General features: G+C 41.8%; 1 protein-coding gene and 3 non-coding genes across 4 annotated transcripts; 2 read left to right on the plus strand and 2 right to left on the minus strand.

The window, feature by feature from the left end:
* Window positions 1–685: 685 nt before the first annotated feature.
* On the plus strand, window positions 686–757 carry TRNAQ-CUG. Its single transcript has one exon. It is a non-coding gene; the product is annotated as a tRNA-Gln (tRNA).
* A 402-nt stretch (window positions 758–1,159) lies between these two features.
* Window positions 1,160–1,265, minus strand: TRNAL-CAA. Its single transcript has 2 exons — window positions 1,228–1,265; window positions 1,160–1,205 (listed from the first exon to the last, which is right to left on the minus strand). It is a non-coding gene; the product is annotated as a tRNA-Leu (tRNA).
* Window positions 1,266–6,845: 5,580 nt separating this feature from the next.
* On the plus strand, window positions 6,846–27,301 carry TRIM27 (tripartite motif containing 27). Its single transcript, XM_003801842.2, has 8 exons — window positions 6,846–7,643; window positions 8,792–8,887; window positions 10,708–10,938; window positions 19,607–19,629; window positions 21,420–21,535; window positions 21,663–21,695; window positions 23,628–23,654; window positions 25,659–27,301. The coding sequence occupies exons 1-8, from the start codon at window positions 7,224–7,226 to the stop codon at window positions 26,252–26,254; spliced, it is 1,542 nt and encodes a 513-aa protein (XP_003801890.1). The 5' UTR covers window positions 6,846–7,223; the 3' UTR covers window positions 26,255–27,301.
* On the minus strand, window positions 14,124–14,227 carry LOC111722176. Its single transcript, XR_002771094.1, has one exon. It is a non-coding gene; the product is annotated as a U6 spliceosomal RNA (small nuclear RNA).
* Window positions 27,302–27,743: the final 442 nt, after the last annotated feature.

The following is a 27,743-nucleotide window of genomic DNA, read 5'->3' on the forward strand; positions in this document are numbered from 1 at the left end:
GACCTTGAGCTATCAAAAAGAGTGAGACGTCGAATTTCATAATGTACTTTAAAAAAAGGAGAAGGAAAAGAAAAAGAGTGAGACAGTCCTGCACTTCAGGCATTTTGGAGCAAGAGGACAGATTTTCAAAGTTCTAGCCCCATAATTACTGGAGAGGTGAAGTACCAGGAGAAACCAGGGAAGTTAATGTAGACCAAAGGATAGAGTGAGACGAGTTCAAGGGAAGGGAGGCACCAAGATACTCTGAGGTTTTTGGAAGCGTCTACAGATATCGTAGAAAGAACACAGGAAGCTGTACAAAGGAAATACTGTGTTTTGCTTTTCTCCGTTTCGAATTGTGAGACTGAAATCCAAATTGCCCTTTCGAGGTTTGGAAATGAAAGCAAATCAAAATCTCCATATTCCTAGATCGGAATCCTGCCCCGCCCCAGGACAAGATACCTGGGCAGAAGGCGTGGTGAATAAGTACAGGGACCCTCCCACCCCAGAGTTTGACACTTCTATCGCCCCGCCGCTGTGAAGCATACAGATTTTCTATCAAAAACACTGCTCCCGCAAAAATTGCTTAAAATAAATTAGGAAGAAACATAAAAGTTTCACTTAAAATGATATTTTAATTGCATTCTGAGGAAAAAACAAGGGATGAGAACCCAGATGAACCGTGTGCCCAGCCAGTTCTAGGAGGGGTTCCATGGTGTAATGGTTAGCACTCTGGACTCTGAATCCAGCGATCCGAGTTCAAATCTCGGTGGAACCTTTCATGTTGTGTATTTTTTCTTGGCTTACCAGAGTGAACCGTGCTGCTTTCAATTCCAATACTACAATTTTGGGATGAATTCTAGAAGCTAGTATAACGTGTAATGTGCGATCCTGATAACACGTTAGCGCAAGACCAGACCATAATCACAGATGCCTTGTAGTGTCTTTTCTTTCCCATCAGATTAATTTTCGCTTGAGGGCGCCCCTGGGTAAGTGTGCATTTAGTAAATGTGCCTTTAATGAAATAACCAGAGCAAAGAGCACATAGAGAAGGAGATGAAAAAAGAAGGGGACAGACCTCATCATTTTAGTTAGGATGGAAAAAGAGAAAAGGTCTAGAGAAGTAGAAAAAGAAATGGCTGAGAAAGTGACGGATTGAGAGGAGGGCAGAAAAAGATTGTGTCAGAAGTGGGATTCGAACCCACGCCTCCATTTGGAGACCAGAATCCTCAACCTGAGGAAGTAGAACTTGAGTCTGGCGCCTTAGACCACTCGGCCATCCTGACACTCAAGAATAGCGCCCTCAAAAGAATATAATCTCCAATTATTATGATGACTGTGTGCCTAATGTGTGCCGTTATTAGTTTTTACACTTTGGGGATTAACCTAAGAAATGGAAAAGTAAATCTCTATAAATTAACAGAAAGTTTTGTTTTGTTTTTTTCTCGATAGAGTCAGAAACTTTGATTCAACTCGCTAGGCTTTCCTCCCAATCTGAACTAGAAGTCAGCGTTTCCCGTCCTTTTCCTCTCTTCCCTCTACCCTTCCTCTTCGGCTCTCAGGTATAGGAGTGCGATCATCCTAACAACCCAGCACCGACTCCGGGCTGGCCCACAAGAGAGTGAGCCCCTCTATCCGTGACAAGAAAGCACACAGCACGAGCTCTGTTGGCGAAATGCGGCTTGGCAAGCTTAACGAATCGACAAGAGCTCAGGAGAGAAAAGAGCAAGCGAGCCAACGCAGACCAGACAAGAGAGCAGGCGCATTAGCATAGACCAGCGAGTGTGATAGGACGAGTGGGGTTCAGGGGGCCACCAGCATGAACTCTAGCTGTGGCTGTGAGTAGCTATTCTGATCAGTAGTTGACGTGGTCAGAACGTGAAAGAGGGAGAAGTGTGGAAGTGGAAAACTAGAGTGGCAGGAAGGAAATTAAAAATGGATTGTACACCTAAATATGAAAGGGAAAATAAAGCTCATGGGAAAAGAATATCTTGATGAATTTAGGGTAGGCAAAGATTTCAAAAATAAGAAGTAACAGAAGCTATGATAGTAACACTGTACTCTATCCTGGCTGACAGAGTGAGAGTGAAACTCAAAAAACAATGAGAGAGAGAGACCAAAGATGCAAGTGTGCAGGCAAAAGGTCATGCCCATAGGACATACAGGTCTTAGGGAGATGACAGCTGCCTGACAGCCAAGGAGAGAGGCGTTCAGAGAAACCAACCCTACAGATACTTTGATCTTGGTTTGTCATTCTCCAGAAAATAAACTGTGAGAAAATATATTTCTTTGGTTTAAGGCACCTGGTCTGTGGTATTTTGCAAGGTAGCCCAAGCAGACTAATACAGACATCTTCCATAGTGTCTCAGGAATCTTAAAAGGCCAAGGCAAACTCTCACAGGCTAGGCCTGGCATTGGTGTAGAATCACTTCTGCCATCCTCTATTGGTCAAAGCTTTCACAAGGCAACCCAGATTCAAGGGATTAGAAGAATAGACTGCACCTCTTGATGATGCAATGTCATGAGTATACAGGAGGTAAGAAACTGATGCTGACCATCTTGGAGATAGCCACCATCTCTGCCTCCACCCAGCACCTAGTGGTCTGTGAGCTCCATCAGTGCAGAAATTTTATCTAGTGTGTATACTAGGCATACTCTGCTCATATGAAAGTGCCTATATTAAAGAAAATCCCCAAACCCTTGCTATTTGAAAGAATGGAACAGATTAATTTTTCCCCACTGGCTTCAATTATTTGATGTCCAGGAAATAAAACACAGTTAAATGTTGGGAAGCAAACAGTTTTAATGACAGTATTACAAAGTATGCCTTGAGTTCTCATGTCCTGTCCCTTGTCCTAGATTACTTGTACATGTATAATCTATAACTCTTCACATTGGTTCCTAAAAGAAAGAACCTATGCCATGAAAACTAACCAAGCAATACAAGTATCCAATATTTTTAAAAGGCCTGGCAGAGGTCTGCCTCAATTTAAGAGAGGCTATTTAGGGTTGATTTTGACAGTCCAGGCCCTGGAATCAATCTACCTGGACATTAGTCCTGGCTCTGTCCTTGGACAATTTACTTAATGATTTCCACAACTATAAAATGCAGAAGGGGATGATGATAATAGTACCTATCTTGCAAGGTCTAGAAGAATGTTGTATCTTAATGAATAGAGCCCAGTACATACACAGTAGTTTCTAAATAGGTACCTATTAAATACACAACTCATTTCTCCTTCTCCATCAACCTGAAAGAACGGGAGGAGGAAGGAATGGTGTAAATTAATTATTTTTTTTCTTCTACTTATTCTCAGTCCTCCTCTTAGTCTACATAGTTCATTCTGAGAGTTTTCTTTTTGGGTTCTGTCAAGGTAGAATTTCTGCAAAATGGTCAGAGAACTACAAAGTCACACCTGTTGAAAAGGAGAACTTATTTCTCTCCCAAAAGTGGAAGCAAATTCCTTTTTATTGGATGTGTATCTCTTCAGCTCTTTCTCTCTGTGTTTGGCTCACTTCATTACTGTGCTCCTCTTTGTTTCTCTATTCTAAGACATTTCTCTCCTTGACCATTTCAGCTTCCTAGTTAGCAGTAGCTGAGGAGGGTGGCACTGACTGTCCTGATTCTTATTTACCTCTGCCCATTCTTCTATTTCTATTAATTCTTTCCCTCTAATGTCCTTTGTAGCAGTATTGCAATAGGTTCCAAAATGGTCCTCCTAATTGGTGTTGCCACCATCAAAACATCCTTTCTATGCTTACAAATCTTCAGTGGCCCTTTCCCATTAGGGTACAGAACTCAGAGCTTAAGTCCTCCACAGCTAACTTTATCACCATTGGCTTATTTTTCCATGAATCCTTATCTAATCAAATTTATTAGTGCTGCCACTACCTACAAACTTTTCCCCACACATTTAACTCTGAACATATTGCAAGTTATATTCTCTCAGAGTCTGTCAATATCCTCCTAAGAGTTTACTTATTATTGCTCTTATAAGTAGCCTCAAAGGATTTGAGGTGGTTGAAGAGTACTAACCATATAATAAAACAAGAGTTTTAAAATTAAAAAAAAAAAAAGAAAAGAAAAAAAAAACCCTCAGTGCCTATAGCTCAAGAAACTAAGGCACTAGCCACATACATCTGACCTGGCGGGTTTGAATCCCGCCAGGGTCTGCCAAACAACAATGACAACTACAACCCCCAAATAGCCGGATGTTGTGGCAGGCGCCTGTAGTCCCAGCTACCTGGGAGGCTTAATCACTTAAGCCAAGAGTTTTAGGTTGCTGTGAGCTGTGTCACCCCGGTACTCTGTCCAGGGCAACAGCTTGAGACTCCGTCACAAAAAAAAAAAAAAAAAAAAAATTATATTTCATTAAGCCTTTATGCTGAAAAGCTTGCATAATGTCCCAGAGCTGCCAGCCCCCCTGCAAAAAAACAACTTTGAATCTTTCTGAGTGAGAAGTGACAAGAAAAAAAGAAGCATTTCAGGGAATTTTTAAGGATGATTCTCTCTCTTGAGGTGTTATGTAAATCAAACAGAGAAAAAGAATGACTAGAGATAGGGAAACTAATGGGAATTGTTGCCTGGTTACTAATTTCTTTCAAAAACATTTGCAAACTGATACATTGTTATAATTATTTAGTTCAGCAGATAGTAATAGAAACTTCAATGAATAGGAAGTTTGAGGAAACCAAAATTCCAAGAAATCTAGAGGATGAAGGGAAAACAGTAATTATTCAAGAAGGAGATAGAGATTACCAAATATAAATCTTTCCCAGTTTCATAACATACTAAAAATGAACACTGAAGCATTTAGTGTATATTTGCCAGAACATTCTACAGTGTTTTGGCTATCACAAAGACAGGTGTTAGGCAAAGTTTTAACTCTGTGAGAACATATTGTTAAATTTTATTAAGAACAGAATCAGCAATCTGAATTATTGAAAGTTTTCTTTTTTATTTAGTTTTTGGCTGGGGCTGGGTTTAAACCCACCACCGACGGTATCTATCTATCTATCTATCTCCCCTATATGGGGCCAGCGCCCTACTCCTTGAGCCACAGGCGCCACCTATTTAAAGTTTTCTATTGGAAATCTTTAGTATTTAGTAGCATTCCTATGATATCATGTGAAGTCAAAATAATGTGAATATTTATTTGCAAGTTTAAATTAAGTCTATATATGGTATGTAATAAAAGATCCAAGCATTTCAAAAAACTCTTTTTTCAAAACACTTCTTCCAAGGGCAACTTCATATGACCATTTTCCCCAGTTAGAAAGGTCACTGATGAGCAGATGTATGTTCAATCATTTAAATACGCAGCTGTTACAGATTTATTAATTGGAGATTACAACAAGGTTCACTGACTTTGAGAACCATGTCATCACACTCAAATTTGCATTTCAGCTTCATCTATCAGGCGTCCTCAAACTGCGGCCAGCGGGCCACATGCAGCCCACCTAGGACATTAATCCGGCCCACCGGGTGTTTTTGCGACTGCTTCCTGCTTAGCAGCCAACTGGTCTCCGGGCCCATAGTCCGGCGCTCCAGCGGTCTAAAGGACAGTGAACTGGCCCCCTGTTTAAAAAGTTTGAGGACCCCAAATTTTATTCAAGTTAACATCACCAAAGCACCTAAAGAACTACAAATGGAATTGATTGAGCTCTCAGTAGATGACATTTTAGTCATTGTTTGATGCTAAGAAAAATACAATTAAACTAAGAAAAAATATAATAGAATACCTACATCTTTGGCAACATACCTCCCAATGCTTTCTTGTTTTTGAACCACTTAGTACTGTGAACCTACATTCTTCTACCTAAGCTAAATCAAGGAGCCCTTAGAGTAGAAATGACTGATACCTATCTAAAGGATGATCTGAAACTGTGTACCCCCATGTTGCAACCAAACGTTCAATTGCTTTCCAACAAAAAGCAGATACAACACAGTCATTAACAGGTTAAACTTTAAAATTAAGTAGTTTTTCATTTCTTGAAATTATTAAGTACTTAGACTTTTATAAAATTATGTACATTTTAAAGAATACCTAATTGAAGTTTCTTGAATGTGGCCTTATTGGATTATAGCTAAAGTAATGTGGCCTTCCAACATGAGAACATTTTCCACCCTTGCCTTAGAAAACCCAGGATTTTCAGTTTCCCTTTTTCAGAAAGGAGCAAAGAGTTTTTATATTCTACTCAATACAACTCTGTGGAGTAGGCAAAACTATTTTAAGAGATAAACGTCTTTGGTTATGGTTCAAAAAGTGAAAATTACAAGGAAGTTTACCTCCTTGCTGGGGTATAATTACCATCCCCGTGTTAGAGGCAGAGAAACTGAGGCTCAGAATGAATGGTAAACCAACGTGTTTGGGCACAATGAGAAGTGGCAGAACTGGGCTTGTTTCTGCCCCACAGAAACCTTTTTTTTTTTCCTAAACAAATTTCGAGTGCCTGTGAGGGGGTCTGTTTAATAAAGTACCTCACAAACAAGGTGGAGGTCAGTCTGCTACCCCCACCCTCTGCTCTTCCCAGTATCGATACAAAAACAGCTTTTCTCTTGCAGGAGCTAAGCCCTGGGCACCAGAAGAAACCCAACAAAGACGATCTAGGCCCGTCAGCTACGGAAGCTTGGAAGTAGGCCCAAAGCGTGTGGCAGGGATTAACGTCACCGCCGCGCCCCAGAGACGGAACCTGCTCCCGTGACCCGAGGCAGAACCTTTGGAGCGTTCAGCCCAAGGGCTGGCGGCCCAGCAGCTGGGTTCTCAGTAGAAAGAAACAGCCGAAGCCCGGAGGCCACTAAGTCCAACAGCTCTTGGGAGGCGCGGGCCAAGCCCCGCCCCCGAGCCGCCTCTTCCGCTGGCGCCGGGGTGGGGTCTACGCGGCAGCCGGGATCCGCTCGGACGCGGCCACGTTGTCTTTCGCGCTTGTTGCGCTTGGTCTTGTAAACCTGGTCCGCGGCGCCTTGTTCCCGCTCCCCCGACACAGCCGTGAGGCCGGGTGAGGCAGCAGTATTCACGCGCTCCCTCAACGGAGTACAGAGGCGCAGGGAGCGGCCCGGCCAGTCCGAGGCTCCCGCCCGCGGGCGCGTCTGGGATCCGGGCCTGAGAGGCGCCGCCCTCCGTGTGCCCGCTTGTCTCCCCGCGCCGCCCAGGAGCAGCGAACGGGAAAGAGCACGGGAGAGTTGGGCTCCGCGTAGAGCTCGGCGCTGGGGCCCATGCCCTGCGCCCCCGCGGGCCAGCGCTATGGCCTCCGGGAGCGTGGCCGAGTGCCTGCAGCAGGAGACCACCTGCCCTGTGTGCCTGCAGTACTTCGCCGAGCCCATGATGCTCGACTGCGGCCACAACATCTGTTGCGCGTGCCTCGCCCGTTGTTGGGGTGCGGCAGAGACTAACGTGTCCTGTCCGCAGTGCCGGGAGACCTTCCCACAGCGACACATGCGGCCCAACCGGCATCTGGCCAACGTGACCCAGCTGGTGAAGCAGCTGCGCACCGAGCGGCCGTCGGGGCCCGGGGGCGAGATGGGCGTGTGCGAGAAGCACCGCGAGCCCCTGAAGCTGTACTGCGAGGAGGACCAGATGCCCATCTGCGTGGTGTGCGACCGCTCCCGCGAGCACCGCGGCCACAGCGTGCTGCCGCTCGAGGAGGCGGTGGAGGGCTTCAAGGTGAGGGCGCGGAGCGGGAGGGGCGGGAGCGGGAGTCGGACAAAGGAAGGAGAGAGCCGAAGGGGCCTCCCTTTTTTCCGCCTAGAAAATGGCTGAGCCGGACGTGTGATTCACAACCGTCATTTCCTCTCTGCCCGCTCCAGAACCTCCGCATTCAGATTTGGGAGGAAAACCTGTAGCTGGTGAGGAAATCAGAAGTCTCCCCACCCCCACTGTTTTTTCTCTGTTTGCCCCTGTGTATCCCAGCTCACGGCCACATTGTACATAGACACAGCCCATGAAGAACCTCTTTTTGACAATATAAAAGAAGTGTGGAAAACCACGTACACGTCAACAAGCTTCAGAGACACTCTCACTCCCCTCAGCTTCCAGTCAAGTTCAGACAAAACACATTCTGATGTTAACTGACTGTATACACATCAAGCAGACTCCCATCAATTAGTTTGTAAGCATTCCCACAACACTTTCTTGTAATCTTGTTCTAGAAGCTCACAGAAAAGAACAGTGCTGAAGTCATTTAACCACTCTGAAAGTTAGGAGACAAGAATTATTATGAAGATTAAATGAAATCATATGATGTGCTGAACCCTCTGTAAAATGTTACTTTGATACAAGTAGACAATAATATGGAAACAAAGTACTACATATAGAACAGTTTTAAGGCAACATTCAAGGAGTCTGATACTGTGTATTTTCTGTGTATTTGAGAGCTGCAGAAATACACAAGTCCATGTTTTAAATGTGAGTGCATTCGTGCATAATTAATCACTTAACATTTATGGAGCTTTCAGCTCTTGAGTAGGCTGGGAAAGTGGGCTTTACCCAGGTCACCCATTTTCTTAGTATGCTTCTGTTGAAGAACTACAACTTTAAGCTTCCTAATCTAGTCACTTTCCCATTAAGCCATGTAGTCTCCTAGGGACAGGTAGATGACTCACTGTTTTAAGATACACATAAATTGCCAAAGAGTGGTGTGGTGGCCCTGTGTTCTGGGACTTTCTTCTGTGCGTGGCAGTGTAGTTGAGGACAAGCTCTAAAGAGGGACTAGGTATCAGGAATATGTGTTCCATGTGTGATAAGCAGAATAGCCACATTGATGCTAAGCTTCTGCCTAATCTTGAACTGACCATCTGTTTTTCTTTTTTCAGGAGCAAATACAGAATCAGCTGGACCATCTAAAAAGAGTGAAAGACTTAAAGAAGAGACGTCGGGCACAGGGAGAGCAGGCACGAGCTGAACTCTTGGTAAGGGTTGTTGGAATTCTGTTAACATTGTGCCTGCTGGTCATTTCCTCTTCTATGGGGCTAATGTCACTTCCCTTAACCTCATCCAGCCATGTCACCCAGAACTTCTATGGACAGGTGGAACAACCTCATGGCAGGTGGAACTTAGCCTGGAGAACCAAGGGATTTCCCCTCATTTGGGGAAGGATGGAGGAGTCAAGTTTGGAAACTCTGGAAATTAGACTTATCAGTAAAATTTATTTTGCTAGCTTTGTGTAGATCAAAGTTGATCCTTGACAAAGCTGAGATAGGTAAAATTCTTGGTCACAATTAGCCTTTGTGGTGCCATAGTGAAGACAGGTGCTAATAGTGGATTTGTGTAAGCCTCCCTGTTGCTTTCTCTGAGATGTTTCCCTTTCTTAACAATCCTTCACTTCTACTTTTTCACTCTGCTCTCTTTCCCTAGTCTCACAAGGCCTTGGCAGGTGGCTGATGTACTAATCTGATATGGATATTTGGAAAGTTTGTTTAAAAAACCAAAAAGTAGAGAGACTTTTATAATATGCAAATTTTTTCCTTATCTCCCATAATCTGGAGTTTCTTTTATTTATTTATTTATTTATTTTTGGCCAGGGCTGGGTTTGAACCCCTCACCTCTGGCATATGGGGCCAGTGCCCTACCCTTTTGAGCCACAGGCGCCACCCTATAATATGCATTTTTTTTATATCTACAATTTAGGTGTTTATAATTTTTTTGAACAATAAAATATTACACATCCTCATTCAGCAGTATTTACATCTGAAATGCAAACTCCTGGACTAGTTGTGTGGCATCTTCTTGTGAGAAATTTTGTCAGTCCTGGCAGGGTCCAGTAAAGAACTGGACAGGGAACTTACTTCCATGTTGTCCTTAAAGCCCACCACTTTTTCTGCCCATACACTTTGCTGAGACCTCAGTTCTCCTTGCTTGAAAATATGTCTTAGAGGCTCAGTGCCCGTAGCATAGTGGTTACGGGCCATGTAACCATGTGTATGGGCCATAGTGGTGTATAGTCATGTACACCAAAGGTAGCGGGTTCAAACCTGCCCTGGGCTAGCTAAACAACAATGACAACTGCAATAACAACAACAAAAAATAGCCGGGCCACACATTTCCCAGGTGGCTGGCGGGTGCCTGTAGTCCTAGCTACTTGGGAGGTTGAGGCAAGAGAATCACTTAAGCCCAAGAGTTTGCTGTGAGCTGTGATGCCATGGCATTCTACCAAGGGTGACATAGTGAGACTCTGTCTCAAAAAAATAAAAAGGAAAAAAAAGAAAATATATCTTATAGATGGAGACTCTTCTCCATGAGCCTGAATAGACTCAAATCCTTATGCATACAATGGTGTTCTTTGTGAGAGGATCCTCAAGAGGGAGAGAGCCCTTCTCTGAGAATCAGGGCACCTGGAGATACTTGTAGGTTCTGACATACCTAATTCTGTAAATGGAGTCATGTAACTTCTCTAGGCCTTCATTTCCTCAACTGTGAAATTGGTAGGTTGGACAAGAATTGTGGTTTTCTGGTACCCAGCTGGTACTGCGCTTTTCTCTTATAAAATGGAGAAAATGGTGGGTGTTTCTTCATCTCTCAGTTGGAAGAATGGCAGGGATGCTAAATGTATTACAATGCAAGTCTTCCATGGCAGGCAAAGACTGGAAATAATAAGTGAGTGTACCTGGTCTTGTTTCTGTATCCTCAGATAAAATGATGAAGTCTGGGGGCAGATAGTTAGGGGAGAAATGTGAAGGGCATTAGAAGTGATACTTTTTCTCTTCATTGTTCTTCCCTGTCATCTATATAGAGCCTGACCCAGATGGAAAGGGAGAAGATAGTTTGGGAGTTTGAGCAGCTATATCACTCCTTGAAGGAGCATGAGTATCGTCTCCTGGCTCGCCTGGAGGAGCTGGACTTGGCCATCTACAACAGCATCAATGGTGCCATCACTCAATTCTCCTGCAACATCTCCCACCTCAGCAGCCTGATCAGCCAGCTGGAAGAGAAGCAGCAGCAGCCTACCAGGGAGCTCTTACAGGTAAGGTTTAGAGAACTCTGTCAAGATAGCCTCCACTAAAATAGTTTTTCTTCTCCTTTTTGCCAAGTAGTATCTAGGACCCCCTGTCTTCTTTCTAACTATGTAAGCAAGGTAAGGGCTTTCCAAACTCTGTTAGACATGTTGGAAGGAAAATGTACACTAGAAGTTCTTATTGACACAGCTTGGACCAGTCAGTTGCATGTTTCAGGGAAAGAAGAACTGATGTCCAGGCCTTCCCTGCACTGACAAATGGTCTGATCACGGGGGAGGCTCTTGACTCTTTGGGCCTCAGTGACCTCATTTGCTCATGAAATGAAGGGCTGGACCACATGTCACTCAAAGATGCTCCTCATTCCTGTATCCTATAAATTTAACACATATATAATTCTTACCACCAGAATTATGCCAGAAAGCAATAAGCACTTGAGCAGGAATGGCTAGCCCAATGAGTCCTGTTATTTAATCTTGGAAGTGGAGGTGATAAGCTGTAGATTTCTTCCAGCAGAACCACAGGAAACAAGCTAATGCCTGTCTGTTTATTCATTCAGCACGTATTGTCTGCTTTTAGGTACTATCAACTATTGAATAACATTTGTTGAATTATATTGTAATGTGGCACTCAGACAGTAAGTGAACAGTTATCACAGGTGTTGATAAAATGTCATTAACAAGGGATGATGGGATAGAGCAAGGGTCAGCAAATTATAGCCCATCACTTTTGTATGTCTTGGGAGCTAGGTATGGTTTTTACATTTTTTTAATGATTGGAAGAAATCAGAAGAATGTATTTTATAATATATGAAATTCAAATTTACGTGAAATTATATGCAATTCAAATTTAGTGTCCATACATTTTCATTGGAACACAGCTGTGATTGTTTATGTTATCTATCACTGTTTTTCTGCTATAGCAGCGTCACTGAATATTTTTGACAGAGACTAACAACCTAAATATTTTACTCTTTGGCCTTCTAAGTGAAAGTTTACTGACCCCTGCTCACAGTTCCTTTCAAACTTTTTAAACGGGGGGCCAGTTCACTATTCCTCAGACCCAGACCATTGGAGGGCTGGACTGCGGGCCCCAGGACAAGTCGGCTGCTAAGCAGGACAGGCAGCAGCAGCAGAAACACCTGGCAGGCCAGATAAATGTCCTAATTAGGCTGCATGTGGCCTGTGGGCTGTAGTTTGAGAATGCCTGGTTTAAACCTTATAGAACATTGGTGTCTAAATGCCAGGGAAGCAGAATGTTTCAGTAGTCAGAGAGTGGACGACAGGGTAATACAACTCAGGTTAAATAATATCAGAACTGATATCCATTTGGTTTAACAATACAACCATTATTTGTGACTTTATGCAGAACTGCCACAGTGGAATAATTTAGCCAGGAGCCATGGTAGGGGGAGTTGAGTAGTGACAGGGTGGGGTGAATGAAGACTGCAAGAGCAGGTTATTTCAAGAAATATGACTATGAGGGGATGTAAGAAAATAGAGATGTGGTAGGATTCTGGAGCTGTCTGTGGAGATGATGCTAAGGAAACTAGTTAAACATATATTTTTTTTTTTTTTTTTTTTTTTTTTTTGAGACAGAGCTTCAAGCTATCCCCCTGGGTAGAGTGCCATGGCATCACGCTCACAGCAACCTCCAACTCCAGGGCTCAAGCGAGTCTCCTGTCTCAGCCTCCCAAGTAGCTGGGACCACAGGCGCCCGCCACAACGCCTGGCCATTTTTTGGTTGCAGCCATCATTGTTGTTTGGCAGGCCTGGGCTGGGGATTCGAACCCGCCACCTTAGGTGTATGTGGCTGGTGCCTTAGCCGCTTGAGCCACAGGTGCTGAGCCAACATATTTTTGAAGTATGTGTGGGAAATAGAATCTATAAGGTTTCTAGGTGGAGAAAGACATAGAAGCTATAAGAAATAATGGACTAACGTGTGTGCAATGTGCTGTTCCTGAGAAGGCAGGTGGGAACGGGAACTAATGCATATGAGCAGGACTTAGTTTCAGGGGCTCAGCTGTTATATGGGAAGAAATTATTGTTGTGGAGTATGAGACACAGTTGGTCATGTAAGACGTTTTTATAGGATTTTTTTCAGAGTCTCACTCTGTTACCCAGGGGTAGAGTACATGGAGTCGGCCTAGCTCACAGCAACCTCAAACTCTTGGATTTAAGTGATTCTCCTGCCTCAGTCTTCTGAGTAGCTAAAACTATAGGTACCCACCACAACACCAGCTAATGTTTCTATTTTTAGTCTTCCTCTTGCTCAGTCTGGTCTCTAACTCTGAGTTCAAGGAATATTCCTGCCTTGGTCTTCAAGAGTGCTAGGATTACAGGTCTGAGGCACTGTGCCTAGCCATAGTAGATTATTTGCCCAGCAAACATCCATTTATAGTGGGACTATTCTGCCCTGTTGTGTGACTTTCTTGTGTGCTTTGCTTTCTCAGATCTTGACTGCTATGGTGCAGTCACTGAGACAGGTGAAGTGGACTTTGTTTTGTTTTTTTATAAAATATGCAAAAATAAATTTAAGTGCAACTTTGTAGCATAAAAGTAGCTTTTAGTAAATTCATAATGTGTGCAGTTATCATCCACTATCTAAATGCAGATCACAGCCTTATGGTAGGTCACATCTAGCTAGTAATCCTAGCACTTTAGAAGGCTGAGGAAGGTGGACTGCTTGAGCTCAGGAGTTTGAGACCAGCTTGAGCAAGCCTTGTTTCTACTAAAAATAGAAAAACTAACCAGGCATTGGGAGGCTGAGGCAAGAGTATCATTTGAGCCCAAGAATTTGAGCTTGCTGTGAGCTATGATGCCACATTACACAAGGCAACAATGAGGGACTTGTCTCAAAAAAAAAAAAAATTTCAGCACACTTTTATTACCTCAAAAGGAAACCCCATACTATTAAACAAACATGCCTTCCCTCCTATCCCCAACCACTGGCTCTATGGATTCATCTATTCTAGATATTTGATATAAATGAGATCCTATACTGTGTGGCATTTTTCTTTCACTTAGAATGATTTTTTTCAGGGTTTATTAATATTTTAACATGTTTCAGTACTTCATTTCTTTTTATGGCTGAATAATACTTTGTTGTATGCATGCTTCATTTGACTTTTTTATTAGTTGACATTTGGAGTTTTTGCACCTTTTGGCTATTTGTGAATAGCGCTGCTGTCAACATTAAAAATATAAAATGATTCTCAAATTTTTGTGTCATTTTTGTACAAGGGCCGTGCTAATCTCTGAATGGTTTCAATTTGCCTGTATCTGCTGCCTAAAAAAGCACCATTCTTAAGATTTTAAAACTTTATTTAAGGTAGAAGTTATTTGTAAGAATATATTTGAATAGATGAATCATAAAACTGAAGTTGTATTATGAGGAAAGGGGAGAAAGATGGATAGAGGGATCATGGACTCAGTTGGGGGGAGGGTCTCTGATTTTTTTTTCTTTTTCGGGTCTCTGATTTTCAAAAAGTACTTCTGAAAGAAGTCTTTGGAAAAGCAAGCTGAATCTAGCAAAATATTAGAGGTAGTACTGTTGAGGTCAGGACAAAGCAAGATGCCCACTATCATCTTTCTCTATTTAACATTATATTAGAGGCTTGAACTCATTCAGTTAGGTAAGGGAAAACAATTAGAGTCATAAGAACTGAGAACTGCACACTCTGGGAGGTTGAGGCAAGCGGATTGCTTGAGCTCAGGAGTTTGAGTCCAGCCTGAGCAAGAGCAAGACCTCATCTCTACTAAAAATAGAAAAACTGAGGCAAGGGGACCACGTGAGCCCAAGAATTTGAGGATGTTGTGATCTATGATGACACCCGGGCATTCTATCCAGGGTGACAGAGTGAGACTCTGTCTTAAAAAAAAGAACTGGAAAAGGAGTTAACACAACTAATTGGCTTTTATGTGCCAGATAAGAACCACTAGAAGACATAGTAAAAGGGAATACGCCATTTCCAATTGCAAAAAGAAAAAAAAAAGATGAAATACCAGGGAATAAACTTACAAGAAATGTAGAAAAAACTATGTGGAAATACACCTACTATAATGATAAAACACTTCTGAAAGAAACAAAATAAATTTGAACAAATAGATACCCGTTATTTGATAAGAGATCTCAATTGTCAGCCCTTATGTTGCCCTCAGTAGGGTGCTGTGGTGTCACAGCTCACAGCAACCTCTAACCCTCAGGCTTAAATGATTCTCTTGCCTCAGCCTCCCAGTAGCTGGGACTACAGGCGCCTGCCACAACATCCGGCTATTTTTTTTGTTGCAGTTGTGACTGTTGTTTAGTAGGCCTGGGCTGAGTTTGAACCCACCCGCCTAGGTGTATATGGCCAGTGTGCCCCACCCTCTGAGCTATGGGCACTGCCCACCTTAATGCAATTTCAATAAAAACACCAACAACCTTTTTTTCTGGATCTACAAAGATTGATGATAGACTTCAGATAGAAAAATAAGCACATATGTATAGCTGGGGTACATTGAGAAAGATCTCTAAGAGAGAACTGGCTCTACCAGATATTAAAACATACTATGAAACTTGTATGATTAAAGCAGTTGGTGTTAGCACAAGAAAAAAAAACATACACACATCGTAACCAGTCAAAAGGTGATGTTAAATTGAAATAAAATATTTGCCACAAATAGAAATTATAGCTCTGGGCGGCACCTGTGGCTCAGTGGGTAGGGCACTGGCCCCATATACTGAGGGTGGCGGGTTTGAACCTGGCCCCAGCCAAACTGCAACAAAAAAGTAGCCAGGCATTATGGCAAGCTCCTGTAGTCCCAGCTACTTGGGAGGCTGAGGTAAGAGAATCACCCGAGCCCAAGAGCTGGAGGTTGCTGTGAGCTGTGATGTCACAGCACTCTACCGAGGATGACAAAGTGAGACTGTCTCTGAGAAGAAAAAAAAATTATAGCTCTAATAAAAGAACTTATATAAAGAACTTATGTAAAATTGAGGGAGAAAAGACAAAGTCCTAAAGAAAAATGGGCAAAAGATGCAAATAGACATTTTGCTAAAGACTTATAAAATCTGTGAACAGCTGGAAAAATGTTCAATTGTACTTATAAGAGAAATGCTGATTAAAACCACATGGAGATAACCTTTTTTACTCACTAGAATAGCAAAAAAATTTTTCACCCTAGTATACTGTTGGCAAAGATATGGGAGATACACTCATGCTAGGGGTGAAAGTGTAATATCATACAACCTTTTGGAAGAGAATTTGGCAATATTTAGCAGAATTATAGATATCCACAAATCATGTTTGACTCGTGCAATTATAAAAGATACATGATACAATATGAAAGATAAACATCAGTATATATTACATATTATAATTTTAACGTAGTTTTTACTTAAAGTGTAACTTTTTTGGGTACTCTATATAGCTAGAGGAGAATAATTTGAATGTTTCTGACATAAAGAAAAGATAAATATTTAAGGTGATAAGTATTCTAATTACCCTGATTTGATCTTTACCAATTATATGAATATTAAATCATCACAGGTACTCTGGAAATATATATACCTATTATGTGTCAATTGAAAAAAGAGTCTAGGTCAGGTGTGGTAGCTCATACCTGTAATCTGAGTACTCTGGGAGGCCGAGGTGAGAGGATTGCTTGAGATCTGACCAGGTAGAACAAGACCGAGATCCTGTTTCTACAAAAAATAGAAAAATTATCTGGGTTTGGTGGCACATGCCTGTAGTCCCAGCTACTCTGCAGGCTGAGGCAGGAGGATTATTTGAATCTAAAAGTTTGAGGTTGCAGTGTGCTATGATGACACCATTGCATCTAGTCTAGGCGACGCACTGTATCTAAAAGGAAAAACAATTCTTCTAGGAATTTGCCTTGAATATACCTAAGTATGAAAACATGTTTGAACATACTATATATTCGTATATGCACAATGGCCAGGCAGGGTGGCTCATGCCAGCACTTTAGGAAGCAGAGGGAGAGGATCATTTCAGCACAGGAGTTTGAGATTGCCGTGAGCTATGTGACACCACTGCACTGCATTCTGGGAGACAGAACAAGGTCCTGTCTCTTAAAATACATATGCACAAGCTTATTTTCTGTAACATTTTTGCAATTGCAAAATATTAGAAATAGCCTAACTTGTAAACCTAGGGGATTGTTTTAGGTAATTTTGCATTTATACACAATGATACACATGGAATACTATGCAACTGAAAAAAAATAAGATACTGATGAACCATTATGAAGTGGTTCCTGGCGTATATTTCTATGTGAAAAGATCAAAGTGAAATTATAGAGTATGTGACTTTTTGTGTAAGAAAAAAATAATTGGAAAATATGTATCTGCTTATTTTTGCAAAGGAAACCAAAAAAATGGGGATGGGGAGAATGAGATAGGAGGTCATAGAGGAGGGAGTGACAAAAACTCTGGCTAAGTCTACACTTTTATTTATTTTTTTTTTTGAGACAGTCTCCTTTTGTTGCCCTCAGTAGAGTGCAATGGTGTCATAGCTCACAGCAACCTCAAACTCTTAGGCTCAAGTGATCCTCTTGCCTTAGCCTCTGGAATAGCTGGGACTAAAGGTGCTCACCATAATGCCTGGCCATATTTAGTGATTGGGTCTTGCTCTTGCTGAGGCAGATCTTGAATTCCTAAACTCAAGGGCCTCCCGGAGTGCAGGATTACAGGTATGAGCCACTGTGCCCAGCATTAAGTCCAGACTGTTTAAATACCAAAATGTATAAGAACAGTAGTTCTTATATAGAAAACTGAATAGTGGCTTGGCGCCTGTGGCTCAAGTGGCTAAGGCCCGGGCCCGCCAAAAACAACAATGACAGCTGCAACCAAAAAATAGCCAGGCATTGTGGCGGGTGCCTGTGGTCCCAGCTACTTGGGAGGCTGAAGCAGGAGACTTGCTTGAGCCCAGGAGCTGGAGGTTGCTGTGAGCTATGATGCTACAGCACTCTACCCAGGGGGATAGCTTAAGGCTCTGTCTCAAAAAAAAAAAAAAAGAAAACTGAAGAGTGATATGCTTATCTAACTCACAGCACCTGGGGAATCAACCATCTTGTTATAGCTACCCCACCCTCTTCCCCCTTTGGTAACATTACCCAGGATCATTCACTGCATTTAGTTATCATGATATGTGTCTTTTATTTTATTTTATTCAATGAATTGAATAAAATAAGAATCTGTAAGTTCATATTAATAATGAATAAGGGAAAATTCTTCCTTTCATTGGAAACTAAGCAATATAGAAGGAATTTTGAAGTTAGAAAGTGACCATTTAGCAATCATGATAAAAATTGATTTAGACAAATTATCAATGGATGCTATATGTAAGGGGGAAAGTTTGATGAAGACTAGAACTGTCCTTTATAGATTACTTATTACAAATAGGAAATTAGTAACTATACAGTGATCAAAATTAATATCACCAATAAGGGGATATAATATACCTTTAGAAGGAAACAGCATATTCTGGTCAAAGATGGTACAACTTGAATTTTTTTTTTTTTTTTTTGAGACAGAGACTCACTCTGTTACCCAGGCCACAGTGCTATGGTGTCATCATAGCTCACAGCAGTGGTTCTCAACCTTCCTAATACCGTGACCCTTTAATACAGTTCCTCACATTGCGGCATTAGGAAAGTTGAGAACCACTGGCTCACAGCAACCTCAGACTTTTGGGTTCAAGTGATTTTCCTCCTTTAGCCTCCCAATTAGCTTTAATGATAGGCATCTGATACAATGCCACACTGATTTTCCTATTTTTAGTAGAGATGGGGGTCTTGCTCTTGCTTAGGCTTGTCTCAAACTCCTGGGTTCGTGCAGTCCTCCTACCTCAGTTTCCTATGAGCCATGGTACAACTTGAATTTAAATCGTGAGGAAATTATCTGACAAAGTAGAGGGACATTGTATAAAGTGGCTTGTATTAAACAATTTCAATGCCATGAAAGACAAATTAGTGTTGAGGAACTGTTTCCGTTAAAGACACGTGTCATGATAACTAAATGCAGTGAATGCTCCTGGGTAATGTTACCAAAAAGGGGACCAGTGTGGGGTAGCTGTAACAAAATTATTAAGACAATTGATTAAATTAGAATATGTGTGATAAGCATATCACTAATGATACTGTACTTACAAAAGAAATTGTTCTTAGGAATGACATATAGAGATGTAATCTAAGCAATGACCCCTCAAAAGGTTTGAAGATAAATATGTTATAAATCATATATATGATAGGAGAGAGACATAAAATGAAAAATTAACAATTAAAAGTTGATAAGTCTGGGAAAAGGATATATAGGAGTTATGTGTATAGCAGCTTTTCTGTGAATTTGATATTATTTCACAGTGAAAAGCAAGCAGGACAGGTAGGCAGTTGAGGTACAGGGTGCTTGAGTTGGTAAATTTTGAAATCATGAGTTTCTTGACCAGTCAATGGTGAGTGCAGAAAGAGGGCATGGAAAATGCTGGTATAACATACAGTGTGTACTTCAGTCTCTTCTGCTCGATTCCCAGATCCTTAAGGCTATACGTTGTTCAGTGAGCCTTGTTTTTGGTTTCTCCCAGGAGAACCAGTCCATAGTTGGATTTTCAACAAACATCTATGAAAGAAAACTTTAGTTATGAATAACTCCTTATGGTTATCCTTTTCCTTTCTCTTACAGGACATCGGGGACACATTGAGCAGGTACAGTTTTTTCTCCCAAGGGTTAAATCAAGCATGGAAAGACTTATCTCCCTTACATTTGTAAATCCTGAAAGCAGCCCAGAGCCTAGGGTAGACATCTTACCAAAATGAGACATACTCCACCCGTTCCTGAAGAGAGTCACTAGTAGCAAGGAACTAGGTGGACCATAGCTCTTCTCAGTAAAACTCAGGAGTCATTGACAAAGTGTGGAGTAGGGGTGTTCACTTGGGAGGCTGCTGGTGGATTTAGGGATATGAGGACACTTATATGGAAAGGGTAACAGGACCCCTTCCAGGGACTTGGGCAGAGTACAAGGTAACCTATGGCTGTTGCTTCCTGTGCATGTTAAAATCCTTCCATTTTGTGTTCTCTCTCTCTCTCTTTTCTATAATGGAGAAAATGAGGCCTAAGGAAGGGGTGACTGGCCTAGAATTATATAATTACTGATAAGCCACCCAGTCTCTGGATCTTATTTTATTTATTTTTCCACCATTAAACAAAAGGTGGGAAAGAGCTCCCTGGGAGTTGGAACATGACTGGAGAGGGAGAGCTTGAATAAGCTAGGGCAAAGTAATATTAGCGGGAAGCATGGCATGAACATGGGATAAGCTGTGGGAAAATGATGTTTAGTACTCCGTACAAGAGTGCCTTCAAGGGAGGAGACTGACTTGGAGGAAGCTAGACTTTGAAGTGATTAAATACTGAGTGGTGAAAACCCTCCTGAGGAAAATGCAGCTTGACTATGTGGAAGCATTTGGGGAGATGGGGTAGCACCTCATAGATGCATATGTTGCCTAGGAGATCTCTGTGGGTAGAATCTTGTTGATAGAATTGAGCTTCCCAAGGGCTCCTGGAATGGAAGTGAGTTGGAACTTGTATCAGTCCTATCTTTACATACCTTTTTTTGATATCAGTCTAATTCTAACCTAACATAGAGGTAGATCTTACACTCTGCAGTTTGTGACATTAAGCATTGGGTTTGGTTATATGAGATAAGAAACCCAAAATTTCATTGGCTTAAGGCTTAAACATAATACAAATTTTTCTCGCCATATACGAAGTGTGCAGTTAGGTAGCCTGGGGCTGCCTATTCTTCTGTCTTCAAGTTATAGTCCTGATATAGTCTAATCCATAGCTGGTTGAAAGCCAGCCAGAAAGAAGGAGATAAATTGTATAACATTCGTTTTTAAACAGACTTCTCAAAATACTATGAAATATTTCCTACTTCTCAGAGGCCAGACTCAGTCACAAGGGTAGCTAAAAGGAACACTGGGCAACCATGAACCATAAAAAGTGAAAGATGAGAGAGGAGGTATTAGGTAAGCAACTAGCAGTCTTTTCCATAGACTCCTTTGCAGGGGGTGAGGGGGAATCGGGTATTGTTGGTCAGAGTGCCTATCTGTTTGAAGATGCCATTTGGGAACTTGAGGATTCTGGATAGTTGCCCACCATGAATATCAAGGACTGTCATAGAATATAGTGCTTTCTGGCAAGGTCAGCCTCATAATCAATTAAATTCAGTGAATCTTTCTGAAATGAATACTTGCTATTTGAAAAGCAATGAGCTAAGAGTGCTTTGAGGGATACAGGAGTGAGTAAGATGTCTCCCTTGTTCTGGTCTAGAAGATCATAGCCTAGAAGGAGAAAATGGGAATAGCTGTAGTGGCTGGTTTTAAAGGTTGTCCACCTATGTTGGACACTTTAGTCTAGACCCTTAGTCTAGACCCTGTTATGGCCCCTGGAAGGTCATGGAATTAGGGAGGGATTTACTTTTTTTTTTCTAATTTAGGGCAGAAAGAATCAGGATCCCTGAACCCTGGATCACACCTCCAGATCTGCAAGAGAAAATCCATATTTTTGCCCAAAAATGTCTATTCTTGACGGAGAGTCTGAAGCAATTCACAGGTAATGTGAGGAGAGGTGTAAGGAGGGAAATGGGTTTATAGTTTAAATATCTTTGTATTGTTTGAAGGGATATATGTTCTAGTCAGATAGTGGGATGCAAACTGAATATCTTCTTTTCTCTCCTTAGAAAAAATGCAGTCAGATATGGAGAAAATCCAAGGTAAATTTATCTATCTTCTGGGCTATGGATATTGATGTTTTCTTGAGAAAAGCATCTACAGGCTCGGCGCCTATAGCTCAACCGGCTAAGGCGCCAGCCACGTACACCTAAGGTGGCGGGTTCGAATCCCCAGCCCGGACCCGCCAAACAACAACGATGGCTGCAACCAAAAAAAATAGCCGGGCGTTGTGGTGGGCGCCTGTGGTCCCAGCTACTTGGGAGGCGGAGGCAGGAGACTCGCTTGAGCCCAGGAGTTGGAGGTTGCTGTGAGCTGTAATGCCATGGCACTCTGCCCAGGGGGACAGCTTGAGGCTCTGTCTCAAAAAAAAAAAAAAAAAAAAAAAAAAAAAGCATCTACATTAAAAGTGTGGGAAATAGGACAAGAGTGATACCCACTGGCCAGCCTCCCCTGATAATTTACATCTTCCTTGTAGTCTTATTAGCTTTTTCAATTAATAACCTTTTTTTCTAATTTGAAGTCTGTTCACTATATTCAATCAGTTCTCCATTTACATTAATGGAGGAGAAAAATAATCTAAAAATTAATCCAGAATTAATTTGATTAATTTTAATTAGGAAAGAAAGTGAACAAAAACTGTCCTAGTTGAGTTTCACTTGAGCCCTTTTTTTTTTTTTTGTGGAGTTTTTGGCTGGGGCTGGGTTTGAGCCCACCACCTCCAGTATATGGGGCTGGCATCCTACTCCTTTGAGCCACAGGTGCCAACTTGAGCCCATTTTTCCTCCTGTGGCACAGGTGCCTAGTGGGACAGGAGCAACTGAGCAGCACAGACTGAGTCAACACCTCATCAGTGAAGTGAGAAAAATAATATTTATTACCTTTTGGGGCGGTGCCTGTGGCTCAAAGGAGTAGGATGCCGTCCCCATATGCCAGAGGTGACAGGTTCAAACCCAGCCCTGGCCAGAAAAAAAACTGCAAAAAAAAAAAACAGTTGAATAATATTTATTACCTTTTAAGGTTATAAGGATTAACATTATTTACCATTTCTAACATCTTTAAAATGAAACCTGACACATAATAAGTCCTATATTTATGTTTATTAAATAAAAGTTTCCTGGGCATTTTGAGAAGCTTTCCCAGATCTAAATTCTTGCTCCTGAGCCACATTCAGTTTGAAGCTGGCTACATATTGAATACTAAGTTCCTAGGCAGGCAGTCTGAAATCCTTAGATACAAGTAAACCTTTTTATTATTTATTACAAATTACCCTCACATTTGATTATTTCCCATATTGTATATGTTAAATCCTTATTTGTATTGCATCTTTTCAGATGTGTACTTGGGAGTTAGCAACATAGAGTAGGGAACTTTCCTTGTGGAGGACAAGCAAGACAAATAGTGAGAAACTCCACTCAATATAGTGTATAATACCAAAAGTGATTAGTTCAGGTATGACTTTTCTTTGATTTGCTCTCATTTACTTCTGCTCTTAATGAGATCATATATGAATATGCTTTGTCACTTTAAAGTACCTTATAAGTGAATGGTCTTATTTGCCCTGAGTGGCAATGGTTGTCACTTGAGCTACGCAGCTCCTAAAACAGAGATAACTTACGATAGCTAAGAGGGGCATATGATGTGGGCTTGGAACTGGGTTTCCCTCTGCAGAGCCTACAGGCTTGCTGGAGGCTGGAATCCTTGATCTTAGCTCAGTTTGACCCCATATTCCACCAGTCTCAGTCATGGGCTTATCTGTCTATTCAAGGTTCCTAATCCCTCATCCCTCTAAGCTCTGGCTGGTTGATAGAGTCATACATTGTATGAAATCAGTGTGTGGCTGGCAACAGTGGTTCTGAGGTTTCTAGTGGAGACCATTGCTTTATGATGACTAACCAAAGTTTCCTCAATAATATATTTCCTGGAAATACTCATGTGACTTCCAAAATTTATTTTCTCTTTGTTTTTTTTTTCAGAATTGAGAGAGGCTCAATTATATTCAGGTAGGTGATAGGAGACAAAACCATACTAGGGTAAGGAGTAAAAATCCTTGTAAACCTAACTATAGATATGAATGGTACACTGCTCTGCCTGCTTAGCCTCAGGGGCTAATTGATTTGTGACAAGCAAGAGTAATGGAGTTCACCTCCTATTCTGAGTGCTATAGAGAATCTAGGAGTCTTCTGTCATCCCATCACTATGGCTCAAGGCAAAGCATGAAACTCCCCCTTTCCTTAATAATCACCATACTGTGATTTAGAGAGACTGGGAAAATCCACAATCTAAGAGGTACATGAGGTATGTACTATCCGTAGTCCCATGGTCACCTTTTCTTATCAGGAATCTTCAGAAAAGAGAAAAACTCTGCACACAATGTCTTCATTCACTTGTTCCACTGACTGTGATCTATATTCTTTTTTTTTTTTTTTTTTTTTTTTGCAGTTTTTGGCCAGGGCTGGGTTTGAACCCGCCACCTCCGGCATATGGGACCGGCGCCCTACCCTTTTGAGCCACAGGCACCCTCTATATTTAATTCTTTCAAAAAAAATATGAACTGAGTACCTTACATAGCATCCTACATTGTCTGATATTTGTGCAGGGTACTTTAGAGGGAACACAGAGTATGAGAAATTCTACTCTTGCAGTTTGCATTGTTTGGTTGGAGGTATGAGATATACCCATGACACAAGAAAGAGATAGGTAGCCATTGTGGACAGATTGTTGAAAGAGGGTTCTAAGGTTCTTGGTCACCTCCATAGGTTGCCTGTCTCGAAACTTTTGTGAGAGTCATTTAGCCTGTCTGAGCTTTGATTTCTGAGAGATCATGTTTTAGAATCCTCCTTCTGAACAAGATATGAAGAGCAAATGAGAAAATATATATCAATGCTTTTAAAACAGAAAAACAGCAACCATATCATTTCAAGATGCTGTAATACTAAATATCAGAGGAGATGACATGGTGATGCACAGAAAAGGAAAAGTACAATGGCTTGGGCAATTGTTAAGAAAAACTCTGAGGATGATGTAGGTCTTAAACTAGACATTAGAGGATGACGAATAAGAGTTTGAATGTGGAGAGTAAAGATCTCCTAGAATGGATAAGAGTGATTTGAAAGGTGGGCAAATTTGTTCCCAGACTATTCTCAGTCCCTTATAATTCCAAAATCCCGAATCTTTGAAAGCCACAAGCCTTTTCATTATTTTATACCAAATTAATTATGAATTAATGCAGGACTAGAGTCTGTCTCTCTAGATTCTAAATCTAAAATGGAACTATACAAGGTCCTGTTGTCAGCATTGAGGTGAACATTCATATGTCTCATAGCAGCTTTATTAATAATAGTTGAGTAAAAAGCCTTGGCACCCGTAGCTCAGTGAGTAGGGTGCCAGCCACATACACTGAGGCTGGCGGGTTCGAGCCTGGTCCAGGCCTGCTAAACAACAATGACAACTGCAATAAAAAAAATAGCTGAGCATTGTGGTGGGCACCTGTATTGGGAGGCTGAGGCAAGAGAATCACTTAAGCCCAAGAGTTTGAGGTTGCTGTGAGCTGTGACACCATGGCACTCTACCAAGGGTGACAAAATGAGACTCTGTCTCAATTAAAGAAAAAAACAGTTGAGTCAAAAGTGCATCACTCAGAGCCTGCCTGTCTAAAATCTATAATATTCTGAATTCTTTGAAACTTTTGGCCCCTGAAGCTCTCAGATTAAGTGATTATGGACATGTAAGAAAACTTGAAATTTATAATGGATAATGTGGCATATGATGTGAAAGAAAGGGAACTGGTGAAATCTTAGTACTTTCAATATTCTCTTGGCTACAAAATGGTAACCAGCTAATCCAAGCACTAATTTTTGAATAGTGACTTTTATGATATATTTCATCATAAAATGACTACAACCTCTAGCAGGGAGCTCTTACCCTCTTCTCAGAGAGATAGGGGAAAGGCTAGATGTTTTAGAGTGGGGTTTCCTGATTCTCAGGCTGACCTCTTGTCTCTGCAGTGGATGTGACTCTGGATCCAGACACGGCCTACCCCAGCCTCATCCTGTCTGATAATCTGCGGCAAGTGCGGTACAGTTACCTCCAACAGGACCTGCCTGACAACCCTGAACGGTTCAATCTGTTTCCCTGTGTCTTGGGCTCTCCATGCTTCATCGCTGGGAGACATTATTGGGAGGTAGAGGTGGGAGATAAAGCCAAGTGGACCATAGGTGTCTGTGAAGACTCAGTGTGCAGAAAAGGTGGAGTAACCTCAGCTCCCCAGAATGGATTCTGGGCAGTGTCATTGTGGTATGGGAAGGAATATTGGGCTCTTACATCCCCAATGACTGCCCTCCCCCTGCGGACCCCCCTCCAGCGGGTGGGGATTTTCTTGGACTATGATGCTGGCGAGGTCTCCTTCTACAATGTGACAGAGAGGTGTCACACCTTTACTTTCTCTCATGCTACCTTCTGTGGGCCTGTCCGGCCCTACTTCAGTCTAAGTTACTCAGGGGGGAAGAGTGCAGCTCCACTGATCATCTGCCCCATGAGTGGGATTGATGGCTTTTCTGGCCATGTTGGGAATCATGGTCATTCCATGGAGACTTCTCCTTGAGGAGGTGAACTCAGGCCACAAGAGCTGTTGGCTATAATCCTACACCAGGCACAAGGCATCTTGTCTTGCCACTTCCTGTTCATCACCACTGGATATCCTTACCACGTTCCATGCCCTTGCAGTGAAAGACAGGATGTCCATGTTCTCTGCCATTTTTTTCCTTCCTATACAAATTGTGAGATGTAAGGAGAAATAATCAGGTTTTCCCAGAAATAAAAACAAAACGCCTCCAGTGTTTCACTTTGTGATTTTACACATTTCTGGAGGGGATAAACAATATGGATAATCTTTGGATTTAGAGAGCCACTTAAGACACTGACACCTTCTTGGGTCATCCTGGCTTCCTTTGGTTCAGCTCCACATAGTGATTGTGGGTATTTGCTGTCATTTCTGGAATAGGCCTCCTTTCTGAAAATCTAGAGTGGAACTATACAAGGCCCTGTTGTCAGCATGGTTCCCTTTATCCCAGATTTTCCTTCTGGGAACAGTACCTCTACCCTAATTCCCCATCTGCTGTAGTTTTATTAATTCCATTAAAGAGGCCTGTATGTTTTTGTTAATTACAATTATTTTACAGGAATGGTGGGAAATGGCCCCATCATATCTCTGTTATAATTTCTAATCAGTGTCTTTTTGCCTTTTGTATCTTTTCTGAGGGCTTTATCTGCTCCCTTTGTTCTAATGGAAGATGTATCCTGGTGCTGGGTGCACATCATCAAAGATAATGTTCTACCCAACTCCGTCCAGTTTCCCAGTCACATTGTGGACTGGCGGTCAGTCATATGCTATCCCTGGAAGAATTCTGGGGTAGTATTCTAGGCATTCATTGACTTCTTGCCTCCTTTTCTCTATGTCCTTTGAGAAATGGGGGAATTGGCCTTTCCAATGTGTCCTCAAGGGGTATCCCCAAGGCCATTGGAATGTGAGGCATTGTAGTCAGAAGACAAGGGCAGATCACTTTGAACAAGCCCTCATGATGGTTCTTAGTCCTGCTTCTCAGTGGGTACATGATCCTCTGTTTAAAAATAAAGTGAATATGGATGTTTATATTGTTGTTTTCTGGGTCTTGTTGGGATTGGGTTCATACAAGTTGGAAGGGAGGGGGAGGAAGTGGTTAATGGTTTTGATTTCCCATGAGTCCAGAATCCCATTCTGGCCAATATTTTACTTCTACTCGTGACAAAACTTTCTCAGTACCATATCACTAATGGTGCTGAAAAAGTAATGCTGGACATCCATAACCTACAGCTTCTGTATTGGCTAGTCCTGTAATTTTACTATGAAAGTGTTTTCTCATTCTTTTTTTTATTTTGTAATCGGCAGTAAGATAATACAGTAATGCTTGGCATAGATCAGAGGGCCCAAGACTTGCTTCCTAATCCAGAACCATCAGCCCAAACTCTGGGGGGCATGGAGTTAACATGTGGTGAGGAAGAAAAAGGCAAGAGAATGGTTCTTTTCCTAGGAATTTGGTATTGCCCTTTCTGAA

The sequence above is a fragment of the Otolemur garnettii genome, unplaced genomic scaffold (assembly GCF_000181295.1).
Source record: "Otolemur garnettii isolate 467f Iridium unplaced genomic scaffold, OtoGar3 scaffold00223, whole genome shotgun sequence".
NCBI lineage: Eukaryota > Metazoa > Chordata > Mammalia > Primates > Galagidae > Otolemur > Otolemur garnettii.

Bases quoted from the DNA above. Each gene is read 5' to 3' on its own strand.
- TRIM27 (XM_003801842.2), top strand. From the start codon at position 7,224: ATGGCCTCCGGGAGCGTGGCCGAGTGCCTGCAGCAGGAGACCACCTGC. The intron at 7,644-8,791 runs GTGAGGGCGCGG...TTCTTTTTTCAG, and splicing joins AGGCGGTGGAGGGCTTCAAG to GAGCAAATACAGAATCAGCT. The intron at 8,888-10,707 runs GTAAGGGTTGTT...TCATCTATATAG, and splicing joins AGGCACGAGCTGAACTCTTG to AGCCTGACCCAGATGGAAAG.